General features: G+C 35.4%; 1 protein-coding gene and 1 long non-coding RNA gene across 2 annotated transcripts; both read left to right on the forward strand.

Moving 5' to 3' along the window:
* Nucleotides 1-1251: 1251 nt before the first annotated feature.
* Nucleotides 1252-4834, forward strand: LOC117121438. Its single transcript, XR_004447552.1, has 2 exons — nt 1252-1841; nt 4002-4834. It is a non-coding gene; the product is annotated as an uncharacterized LOC117121438 (long non-coding RNA).
* A 2512-nt stretch (nt 4835-7346) lies between these two features.
* Nucleotides 7347-11139, forward strand: LOC117121461 (dimethylaniline monooxygenase [N-oxide-forming] 5-like). The gene is made up of 6 exons (XM_033266675.1): nt 7347-7476; nt 7934-8401; nt 8563-8618; nt 9037-9433; nt 9677-9909; nt 10469-11139. Exons 1-6 carry the CDS (start codon nt 7347-7349, stop codon nt 10763-10765), a joined length of 1581 nt encoding a protein of 526 aa, XP_033122566.1. The 3' UTR covers nt 10766-11139.
* The last annotated feature ends 2362 nt before the right edge of the window (nt 11140-13501 follow it).

Here is a 13501-nt window from a genome sequence, read left to right on the forward strand (position 1 = left end):
AGGATGGTTCACACGAGGTGAAGAATATCCGTCGAAATGCCGTGTAAATAAACTGCAATTATGTAAATAACTTTCACAAGAACTTCACGAATATATTAATTAATATAATCTTATTTAATATCTTAAATTAGTTAATTACTAATTAATTAATAGATTGATATAAACACTGTTACCTTATAACTACAATTTATTTAATATATTTTAAATAATAAATACATGAATCCTGCAACCAATTTTTCAGGTCAGAAATTGGCATCAAAAAATAGTAATTTTTTAATCGCGATCTTCGTATTTGTCGGTTTATGGAAATATTTATATGTATAATAATAATTATTATATACATATATTATTATTATATTTTTATTATATATATCTTTATCTATATATATATATATATATATATAATTTAATAGACAAATAGGATAAAGACAGAAAAAACATGTAATAAGCCTAATACAATTTATGTATTACGTAAACGTAACAGAGGAGGAAAATCTGATTAAAATAAACTAAAGAAACTTTGCCTTAACCAGGACCCAAACCCGTTGGACGCAAAGTTTCTTTTTTCGATATAAGATTTTTTTCCTGTCATATTACCATTGTATTTACCTTTCTTTGATGATTTATATATATATATATATATGTTTATATATATATATATATGCTGTCTCTTATACACATCTAGATGTGTATAAGAGACAGCTTGCACCGTTGCGATCATAAAATATACTGGTATGTTAGTATACAACCTTGGTTACAGCAATATCATATAATGATGGCATATTGGTGGATCAACAAATTCAAAAGAGAGGGTGGTCTGGGAGAGAATTTTACAGATAGCGAAGATGTGCGTGGGTGGTAGCTGAACGACTTCGGCCCTAAAATTGCGAGGGCTGAGATACTTAATTTTATGTTTTAATGGAGGAAAAGGCATTTTCAAACTTTAAAGTCTATAATTTAACTCATAACAACTCCCTGGTATTATTGACTGTTTAATAATTTGCCTAATTAAATAACGTAAGAATATTAATCATCAACATCATGATCATGTTTTTGTAATTCGTAAAAAAAAAAAATATTTCAATTGTGGTAGGTCATAAATTATTTTGTAGGTCTATTTAAGAAAAAAAAAACCAATTAGAAGAAGACATGTCATAGTATTATAATAATACTGAGAAGTGCTTGCATTGTTTAATAATGAAAATGACTCGACCGGAAAAGCCTCCTACTGATTGGAAGAAAAGAGGGGGATTAGATCTGTAACTTTGCCAATGTGTATCTATGCTATATCCAGGGTGGCCGTCATAAGCAGGCCTGTGTAATGCTATATAAATATAATACCGTAACTGATTATGCCAATTACGGAGATTAGGCAAAATACTGAAGTGTGTATACATGACCAGGGCACGGTTGTATCGTGGAAGTGCTTACGCTCGCAATTCTTGGGAGAACAAGGGAAATACCCTATTCAGATACAAGAATACTCATTGCGTACTCGACAACGTCGCCCTCCTCCGCATTCCCAAACGAAATAAGATAATGTTTATCGTGTGGTCTTGTTGGTGATTGGTTGGATAACAACCACGTAAACCGGACGCTGAGCAATCCCTTTTGAAAAGTAAATAAAACTACAGTATAACCGAAAGGTCCACTGATTAATCTCAGATAAGAAATATTATACATACATTCCTGATGATGACATAATTAATGTCGAAATATTGAATCCCAACACGATGGCGTGTATTTCAATACTTGGAGTATGTATTACACTTTCCTACAGTATAACTTTAGCCGACTCTTTACACAGCCGAATTTTCAAGATTGCCAGCAGAGACGACACAGTGAGTATGTTGATTTTTGGCTGATTGCCATAGCAAGATTTATTAGAAATCGAAATAGTTGGTTTAACAATGATTTAAACATTGTGAAAAGATTTATGATTTCTCTAAATTTTGCTAGAAATTAGTAGTTTTGTTTTATAAAATATAAACGTTTTACTGTATATTTCCTTAATAAATTAGGTCTTAATCATTTTATTTTACTATTTCTTTGAATAGAAGCAGTGTTGTAATAATAACATAGTCCTAAATTTTATTGTAAACAATTTGGCAGGGTAGTAATTTTCAATTTGTGGAAAAAAGTTCGTCGCTAAGAATATTTACTATGATTTTTAAGCTGCGATCTATAATATTTTCTAGCTTATCTAGCTCCACTATGCAGGGACTTAGCTAGGATAAGCGCAAAAATAATTATATAATAAATCAACAGTGGCAGATCCAGGAATTAGAAAGAGAGGTGAACCAGGGAGGGACTTTCACAGACCGAGGAAACAGCCACCTCAGCCCCACCATGGTTGGGGCTGAGGTAAGAAAATTTATGATTAGGGCATCTCTAGATTGCCGGAAATTACACTCTCGCACTTTAATTTGAATATATTTTTTCCCTTAAAAAAAAATGAAGGGAGGGGGGTAGGGGGCCTCTGCTCAAAACATCCTTTATCCAGAATAGTCATAATCACGAAAAACGGACATGAAAAACCAAATCATATCCTAAAAACAAACAGCAGTCACTAAGACATACATCAGGAGCCGACTCGATGGAGTTTAATGTCATACCCAGGGATGGGCACAGATCTGCTTTGAAAGGTGGAGGGGAGGCCATTTTGTGAGTCGACACCCACCTCAGCCCCACCATGGTTGGAGCTGAGGTGAGAAAATTTGGGGAAACATTACCTCTAGATGGCCTGAAATGACACTTTTAGTAAAATTCATAATCATCACATCACCATTAGTCGAAATGAAGGGCCAAAAAAAAAAATGATCTTTTATCAGGGATTTTTGACAACCATAGAGATCTTATTAATGTGTGTGATATACCATAGAAAACAAAGCTTAAAAACATTGTCTTTGAGTATGTACTTTACATAGGCCTACTTCAAAACGTGATTTCACAACTAACTCAGCCCCACCATGGCTGGGGCTGAGGTGAGAAAATTTGAGGAAATAGTACCTCTCGAGATGGCCGGAAATGACACTTTTATATAGTAAAATTTATCATCATCACATCAACATTATAGTCAAAATGAAAAGCCAACAAATTTCTCATGATCTTTTATCAAGGATCTACTTAATATCCAGGACAACTTAGGCATAACTATAGCTTACTAAGCTTTAACTATATATACTATAACAATTATGATCAACAAATCACAACTTTTTTTCGCATTTAGCAAAATTTTCTTCACTTTTTATTGCTATTAATATTATTATCAATTATTACTATCGTCATCATCATCATCATTGTTATTATTATTATTACTAGTAGTATTAGTATTATTAAACAAAAATTTAAAGAAACTTGCATAAGGATAAAAACGAAATTGAACCACAGTATCGCATTTCTCTCTTAAAAGACCTGCCCTGAGATTTATGGATTTAGGCCTATGTGTTCTATTAGGCCTATGTATAACGTGTACTGATGCATATTTACATTTAGAAGTTCCGTATTCATTTTGAGTGATCCCAGGAAAGAATTTGTATTGGCTCAAAAATAAGCTTTAAAATTTTAACACTGTGTACAAAGGTGAGGGGGGGGGGGGTGTCACGGCTAAGTCCCTGCCACTATGTGTGAGCGTTTCAGTCAGTTGTATGAGAAAAGGTGTCTAGGGTTTTAAAGGCATGTTATATTATATCAGTTCTCCGTGTTCTAATGGATGTGTACAATCATTAAAAGTTGACTTGCGTAACACAAATTTATTCAACTATAACAAAATCAAACGGATATTTCTATAGCTCCTGCTATCTTTATCAACATTAAAGTGAGAAAACTTTGGATATCTTACACATACATAAAAAATAATGTATGGTATTAACTGTCTGTCAGCCATTCTTATTTATACTTAACGGACTGCACCATATGTATGCGTTTGTTTGTGCGTGTATTTGTATATATATATATATATATATATATATATATATCAGTCTCGTCAGCTCATCCCTCAGGTCTACTGATGATTGTTCAGGATCGACTGTTTCATGCCATAGGCCTCGTTGTAATACTTGCGCACACATCTACTTCACCAATATTCTTAAAGGACCATCCGGCACTCATGCTATCAAGGACACTTTCTCATGCACTTCCATCAATCTCATATACGCTATTATCTGTATTAAATGTAATCTTCTATACATCGGCGAAACCAAAAGGAGAATGGCAGATCGTTTTACTGAACATCGTAGATCCATCCGTCTCCGGCAAGCTGGTTTACCCATTGCGTCGCATTTTAGTCATAATCACAGTAAAGAAGATATCAAGATCACTGGTGTTTCTCTCTGTCAAGGATCCGACACTATTAGAAAAAACTTGGAGCAAAAATTGATTTTTAAATTAGGCATTATTGCTCCCTCCGGTCTTAATGTATCTTTCAATGCTTTTAAGATTTAATTTCTATCTTGTTTGGATTTGGATTTTGGACCATGTGTTTGATGTTGCTTTTATTTGATCAGCTCTTTTTATTTTATTTATATACTGTTTATTTTTTTTCTTTTCGTTTTCATTTTTATATTCATATAGGCCTATATATTATTTCTTCTTATATATTATATATATGTATGTGATTTTTACCATAGTATATTTTTCCCGCGTTTTTATCTTGACTGCTGTCAAGCTTGTAGCTTGGCATACGCCCTTAAGGCTATTGTTCTTTTTTCTGTTATAGCGTGGCTTCACGTCATATGTTGCTTTGTCTTACGTCCGTTATATTTGTATATATTGTTTTTTCTTTTTTTATGCTGTACACCTGATGAAGGCCTATGGCCGAAAACGTTTGTGAATTTTCTGTATTAAAGTAATATCTAGGGTAAAATTCATGTGAAGACTTAGGCCAAGGTTTACTTGTTCTCATAAAGAAGTATCAGTTGGACCAACTTACAGCAAGTAACTCTTTCTCTGTCGTATAAACGCTAGTACTGTACTACTTCTAGGCTTAGTTAGGCTGGATCTCAGTGTACAGTATTTCAAATTTGCCACCATTTTCATTTGTTAGATTTCGATTGTAGCGGGCGCTCTAATGATAACATGCGCATGCGCAGAAAATGAGGAAGTGCGGAAGCGGAAATCGATATCACCTAAGATACTAGAAATACACTAGAAGCGGAAATCGATATCACCTAAGATACTAGAAATACAAGATAGATAGTCTAGTCTAGAACTCTAAAGCTTGGTTCACATCGGTTATTGTCGACACAAGTAGATAAACTATTGAACAGCGCTACACTCCTAATTGCGTTCGATGGTCCGATTATGTCGAGATACCTTGCTGGACCAACTACGACCAAACAGGAAGTACAATTGCATCGGGTGTGGGCAATGTTTTGTTTTGTTTTTTTTTTTTTTTTCGCGGGAGCCGATCAGCCATCATAACCTTTTCTCCACTTACATGAAAATCTATAATAGTGCTGTGTTGTGAAAAGAATTTCGTTCAGTGCATGGTAATGGGGGGGGGGGGGCAAGACGCTTTATTGGGATCGTCGGATATTGTAGTACCCTTTCCAGTCCCCCGAATGTAGACGTCCCGAACAGCTTTAAATTCAGCTCGTAAGTTTTTCAACTTGGTCAAGAGAGCGGCGGTTGTGATCCCGGTGTGACCAAGATCACGCATTCGTACAGCCATTTGCTCAATAAGATCGCATTCTTCTTCATAAGTCCAACAATGTCGCTTTTGGCGTACTTTCTCGGTTATAATTGATATAAAGATCTAAGCTAGGCCTACACTGAAAAACCTTCTCTCTCGAACGATCAAAATAAACTAACAAACAAGAAAGCTTGCTAAGGGTCAACCGGCTTCGTTCTGATTGGTGTATTCGTGACCCGAGGCCACCCGTGGTGCGTTATCAACTCGACGATGACTGGATTTACAAGTTAGTCGAGCTAACAGCCATCGTCGAGTTATGAACTTTATCTCGCCGTAATTGACCGTTCACGTCGAAACTATTGTCGACATCAAGTAGATAATCTAGTCGACATAGTTCGATGTGAACGAGGCTTATGTGTTCCCCGCTTTTGGATCGCGCTCGGGCGTATTACCCTATAATTCACATTTTTTCGTTAGCAACAACTTGCCAACGACATGCATTTATACGCTTCCAGCAGAGCAGTTGTACAATAAAACGTTTGATTTTAACCCATTAAATATCTTTATAATGAACAATGTTCCCCTGATTAGATTTTTTCGGGCTTTTGGTATGTTATTATTTGTATATTTCAGGAACGGATTCCGTAAAATATCTATGTTAAAATTACTTCTGTGTTCATTATAATTTTGTCTAAAGATTGACTGGTTCGACTATAAAGCTAAGTCAGCGTAAAACTGAAAAATACTCAGATTTTGGATTCATTTTTCGAATAGTTAACCCTCGTTAACCCTAAAATGACTTAGTTTATTATAATCCTTAATCATTTATTAATTAATATCTGTTAAAATTAGAATTGGCGAATTTAGGCCAATTTATGAAAATTGAAGTTGAAATATACTATACTTTTATAGGTCATGTAAATGTTCCATTAAATTCGAAACTTTTCTTGGTGGAAAATATGTTTGATATTTTATGAGAGATAAATGTATCAGCTTCAAAATAGAAAAAATTGCGCAGCCATAGTGATTGACAGTATGTAGTGCGCATTGAGAAAAGAAGGTGCTCTCCATTTCGTTATGTTCAATTTTTTGGTCAACTATGCCTGCTGAAAATTTGATGGCGGGGAACAAATGGGACTTCAAAGGCATCGCGCAAACGTTCTTTACGCGCTGCGGCAACTTTGATCTTGGTTCATTTGCATAGCGCTGCGTGCGCGTAGCTTTGCCGAGTGATCTCCTTCTCAATAAGGCTATGTTCAGACACAACGACTTACGCTAGCGTAACGTTAATCGAGCGGTGTGAACTTGTGCGCGGCGTAGCGAACGCCAGTATTATCGCGCAATCACTGGCGTACGGTGATCCAGCAACAGACCCCAGATTAGCGTACGCCACTGATTTACGACAGTCACGCATCGGTGATTTTGAACTCAGCCAAGATTTGACCAATCAAAATAAAGCTAGATGTAAACAGAAAATAAAATGCGCGAATTACGAATACGAATATTTCGCGCGAATACTTACGCTAGCGTTCATTAATCGCCCAGTCTGGACATCTCGCTAGTTACGCCATGGATTAACGTACGCCTGGCGTTAGATACGCCTGGCGTATCTCACAGGTCTGAACGTAGCCTAATACTTCCATGGGGTAATTGAACATCTCGCTTCGGCGCGTAAACACAGCACCACCTCTGCGCTCGGCGCGCACTTTGGTGAATGTCATCCTGCCGTGAAAGACGCCGATATCTTGGTTACCATCGTCAGAAGAGCGCCCAAAGTAAAGGTGAATTGCGCCTTCGTGTGTTGGAAGCACAATGTGTGAATCGCATTAGGCCCTCTATAAACCGTAAGAATGAGCTTAGTGACGCTTCCTTATTGATTTTTTTTTCTCAATACTTTCCAACACCTGTTAGCTTATTAGCACAGTATATAAGACCTGGCCTGCCTAATTCCAGTCTCAGCTGCTGATGTGTCGTTGATACCACGAAATATTCAACACTATTCATGTGGATTGGTATATTCACTCTTTAGGTCATTCAATACGTAATGAGAGTGAACAATCAAGCGATATTTATTCAATATTAATATAAAATTCAGTTTAATAATAAATGTGTTCTTTAAAAAAAAAAGTGTATGAGGAAGCGATGGAAGTAGAGGAACATGATGATAATCATCATCATGGTGGTAATGATGATATGATGATGATGGTGATGATGAAGATGATATGATGATGATGATGATGATGATGATGATTAGGCCTATCCTAATCGATGATGGTAATTTCACATAGTTTATTTTTACAGGTGGTGTTTGGGTTTACAATGACGATGACACAAGAGGAGAGGCCAGTGCCATGTACAATGGACTTGTTACTAATTCCAGCAAAGAAATGATGTGTTTCAGTGACTTTGCCTTTCCACCTGAATATCCACCATATTTATCTACTCATCACGTGATCAAATACTACCGGGACTATGCTAAATATTATGATATAGAGAAATACATCAAATTTAACACAGAAGTGGTCGATGTTAGTCCAACAGACGATAACCAAACGACTGGCCAATGGAATGTCACAACCCGACAAAGGGACCAAGAGCAGCTCATTGAACAGACTGACATATTTGATGCCGTGATGGTTTGCACGGGATGCCACTCTAAGTGTAAGATTCCAGAACATCCGGGTATGGACGAGTTTAAAGGTCAAATCATTCATAGCAACACGTTCAGAAGAGGAGAGGACTTTGCTGGTCAAAATGTACTGGTCGTTGGTATGTTTTCTACTATTTAAGACGCTTTCCAGGGTACCTAAATTTCTTTCGATAAATTCAAAATAATAATAATTGTACATATGAATTAACATTTCGATCACTTCTAAATAAAATCCAGGGAAATAGGTTTAAATTTAAATATGTTTTTTTTTCCAATTCAGGTGCATCTCATTCTGCTGGAGATGCGGCTACACAATGCAGTCATCATGCAAAGTCGGTAAGAATAGCACTATGTATAACTTCATAGTCTATATCTTGTCTAACGTTATCATAATGCTTATCAGTAGTAATACTTTATAAAATAAAGCATTAAGCTCTAAGTAATATTATTTAAAAAATAAAAGAATCAGTCATTAAATTCAAACAAATAGTTTTCGACATTTAATATTCCCAGCAGAGCCAACAGTTTAACCTTTTTATGAACGTTTGTAATACCATGTATAGGCCTAATGCAACTTAGACCTAGAATATAACGTAATTCCAAAAATGATGTTGCTAAAGTTGCTGAAAAGTTCGCTCGACAATGCTGTATAACGACTTGTGTTTTTTTTTTTTTTTTTTCTGGGAATTTAATAGATAGATTAATAATAATGATAATTATGAATGATGAACGGAAATAAAATTTGGTGTTTTAGACTTATATCAGCCTCCGAAATGGTTGCTACGTGTTGGCCAGACGAGGACCGAAAGGAATGCCAATGGATTCAGTGGCCAACCGCCGGTTTTCGTCAAATCTTCCTGGATTTATAAGATCGAAAATGTTGAGCAGCCTGGTAGAGTCAAGGATGGACGTAGATAATCTCGGCCTCAGATCAGACAAGAAAGACGTGTTCAGTTCAAGCATCATGGTGAGTGACTCCCTGCCAGATCGAATTCTCAACGGTACTCTGAAAGTGAAAGCGGACATTGAGAGATTTACTGAGAATGGTGTAAAATTTGTTGACGGATCATGTATCGAAGATATTGACACTGTCATCTTTGCCACTGGATATGACACAACGTTCCCCTTTATTACTCGTGAAATATTTGATGGTAAATTATTATTCTTATTTTTATTTTTATTTTATTTTCCCTTTTTGTGAATTATAATATTACAGCAAGTTAATTGCTTTCAAGGCCTATATCGTAAGGTGGATTACATTATAATTGTGTTACGCTTGTGTATTTGTAAAGCAAAACGTATTTAACCTTTCATTGTAGTAACTCTTATAAACCTATGCTTATATTAACTTAACTGTGCCGAAGTTTTAATTGATTATTTTATGTAATTATTAGAAACAAAGATGGAGCTATTCAAACATATTCTATCTCCAAAATACACAACGCTTGCCTTCGTTGGAGCAGTGGGTGCCCCGGGTGCCCAGGGACCAGTATTCGAGCTACAGGCCCGCTGGACTGTTTCTGTGTTTTCAGGCTCAGTGAAACTTCCTGACTTAGAGACTCGTCAGATCGAAGCCAAAGAACGCGTTGATAACATGCTAAAACAATATGGCTACCTGAAAATAAAAGTAGGTTGACGTTGAATATCAGTGTGATAATAAAAGTATCAAGAGATTGTATCAGTTTTCCATCTCAGAGGTGTACTAACAATTAACAGACCCGTAACTAGCTGTGTGTGTTGTTTGATGTGCTTCCCACCTCTATCAAAAGGGTTCCGTTTACAAGAAGAAAGTAATTTTTACAACACCAACCGCTGAATACCACAATTAATTAGGAATATTAATTGCCTCTTCTTCGTGTCTTAAGCTCCAATGTGACGTCGAGTATTAAAGACATACTAGTAGACCATCGCGGACCATGTCTTAACCGTTTTATATCAGCGCCATAAGGCCTATTTTGTTTATTCGCCGATGACTATAAGCCTGCATTACTCAATGTGCATCGTGGTAAATTATTTGTGAATTTGGCCAATTATTATTATTATTATTATGCTTGCCAATATTGAATTTTAAAATGTTTAAACAGTCAAACAATTACATGGTTATATAAAACTGATATGTGATGCGCATAAAATAGGTTACAAAGATCTTATAAAACTGTTTGTTTACTCTCTGTATTCTTCCTTAGTTTGCTCCCGTACCATACCAAGAGGAACTTGCTAGTGATATTGGCGTGAAGCCGACCCTTGATATGTTTCTAATTGACCCGAAGCTTGCTGCTAAGGTATTTTTCGGACCAGCCTACCCGCCATCGTACAGACTTAAGGGACCTCATACTTGGGCAGGTGCAAGACAGGCTATCATGAATGGCTGGGAGAACACCACTAACCCCACAAAAACAAGACACATTACTAAACAAAATGGTCTTAATCCTATATTCCCTGCAATTGTTCTGTTTGCGCTCATATTAGCAATAATATTCTAAAACTGATTTGTTGAAGGAACACTCATATATTTGAATTACTTTAACATCATGTTTCATCTGCTTTGCTTATTATAGATAAAGAAATGTTTTATTGATTTTCAATAAGTTTTACATTTTTTATATGTCTGTTGTTTAGACAAGCATTTTATTTTTAATGTTACAGATTTTAAGTTTTATTTTATTTATACATTTTATTATTTGAGTGTAATCGGAATAGCGCACTGGAGACCTAATAGTGGTGTTTAGTTCACTTTTAGGAATCCTGTCTAGGTTTCCGATATTTTATGCTTATATTATGTTGAATTGTAACCGGTTGCTGTTTTGTGTATTTTACTGAGACAAAATAAATAAAATGATATGAAAAAAAAAAAAAACAAGCACATGTAAACTTATAATGAAGTCATGTTGATAACATCGACGAAGCTCGCATTCATCGTGCTTGGACGATCAAAACAGTTCTACAATAGTACAGCTTCTGTTATTTTTGAATGGCTGAAGTGTATTATTTATAAAAGATTTGCTGTAAGCCCTGTATACATCATATGATCCTAATGATAACAAGAAATGGGTCATTTTCATAGAATGCGTAGGGTTATTATGCGAACTAGATTTTGAAGATGGTAAATATTTGGAAATATGCAAAAGCATGCTGTCTAAATAGACAACATTTTGTCTTTTTGTGTCATCACATTTATGATGATTATTTTAGACTAATACGGTTTTATACTTTATCCCCTGTCTCTTATACACATCTAGATGTGTATAAGAGACAGAGAAATCTCCAATGTAAAATTTTCTCCCACGATAAAATTCCACATTCAGTGTTATCTGTCTCTTATACACATCTAGATGTGTATAAGAGACAGATATTCACCTTAACATAAAGGTATAGCCAAACCACACGTAAACAGAATTACAAAGTAATTACAAATAGAGCTATATGAATATAGTCCATTTGCTTTACATTTTCTAACTTGTACAATTTAAAAGTTTTTGTCGCCTCTCTCCAGCTTATGTTCCCCTTTTCTCACTGTGCCCAGCCTTGATCTATTCAATTCTATTTTGCTTTAGTTGTAAATTGTTCATTTCAATCTTGTTAGTTTGTTAATCATTGTGTAATAAAATGCCTCCGAGGGGATTCGAACCTGCGACCCCTTGCTGACAAGGCGAGCGTCATAACCATTGGACCACGAAGGCTTCATGGTTGAACAGGTCCCGTCGGGAACATTGTATTACACAATGCTATGCCTCAAGAGGTCGTTCGGCCAGATAAATTTTATAATGACAGAATTTATAAAATCAATAATAGTTGGAAGGGCTTCCATGATGATTTGGTGAATCTAAAAGGTATACTATTAAGAAATGGTTACCCCTCATATGTCATTGATAAAATTTGTAAACAATACATTGATAATAGTGTAACTAACTACACTAAATCAAAGGTTAATGATGATGCTCACAAAGTCATGTATTTCAAACTTCCATTTATTGGTAAATATTCTGATGACATTAAATACAAGATACAAAATATTGTAACTAAACATTGCACCGGATTGAAATTAAACATTGTTTTCACCACTACAAAAATAAAAAACATGTTCAGTATCAAGGACGCAATCCCTAGTAATCTTCGCTCTATGGTAGTGTACAAATTCAAATGTGGTGGATGTAATTCCACCTATATAGGCTATACTAGCCGACACTTGAGTACTAGGATTGACGAACACCTTGGCAAAGACAAAAATTCACACATTTTAAAACATCTAAATGAAAATAAAAAATGCAAAACATTAGCTAATACCACTTGCTTGAACATCATTGACCAGGACAACAGTGAAATTAGATTACGAATAAAAGAATCGCTACACATTAAATATATATATATATATATAGATTAAAAGGCAAAATACTGGAAAACAACAATGCTGTGGGAAACAATGGCTGGATCTCAGTAGAGATACAAAAATGATAAGCAACAGCTAAAAAGTAAACGTAAGTAAACAGCCAGAAATAGAACCAGAGCTTTCGGACAACACTAGTCCTTCCTCAGTGGCGAGTGAGTGAGGGTTGAAAAAGCTAGATTGTATAAAGTGAGAATTTCATGAAAGCATGATTGGAAACAATAGGCTGGGTGAGATATATATATATAAGTTTAAAAGGCAAATGGGAAAAACCCATAAAACAGCAAACGGCCACATAATGCAAAACAATTTAAAATTAAAACAGAAAACGGAACAGTAGAGAAAATCCGATCAGAATGACAAAATAAACTAAGCATCCACTGGAAGGAATCCCAATATCTGCAGATGGATCCGTATATATATATATATACACACACACACATACACACTAAAGTGTGAGCAGAACTAAGTCAGCAGCATCAACTTGGAAGCAGAACAATATTGACTTTGTTTAGGCTTATCACAGAGACAGTGAACTTTGCTCATCAATATTTAATAATTATGCAAATCGAAGAGAAGGTACGAAGGGTACTTCACAGCCTACATGACTTGGACTATGTAAAATACTAAATGCTTTTCACAGTCTAGAAAGTACTGTATTTGTAATTATTTTCTAGGGAGATAAACAAGAAGAACTTGAGCATATAAGATAATTGAGGTAAGATCAAGTATATTTTCAGTCTTTTCTCAATCCTAGGTCATACTCTGTTAAACTGTTTGACCTACAGGTCCGTTTCAGTTGCAGAATGATGAACAAATTTAATCTGTATAGTTA

The sequence above is a fragment of the Anneissia japonica genome, unplaced genomic scaffold, assembly GCF_011630105.1.
Source record: "Anneissia japonica isolate Jap-2015-1 unplaced genomic scaffold, ASM1163010v1 scaffold41793_len627382_cov181, whole genome shotgun sequence".
In the NCBI taxonomy this organism is placed as follows: Eukaryota; Metazoa; Echinodermata; class Crinoidea; order Comatulida; family Comatulidae; genus Anneissia; species Anneissia japonica.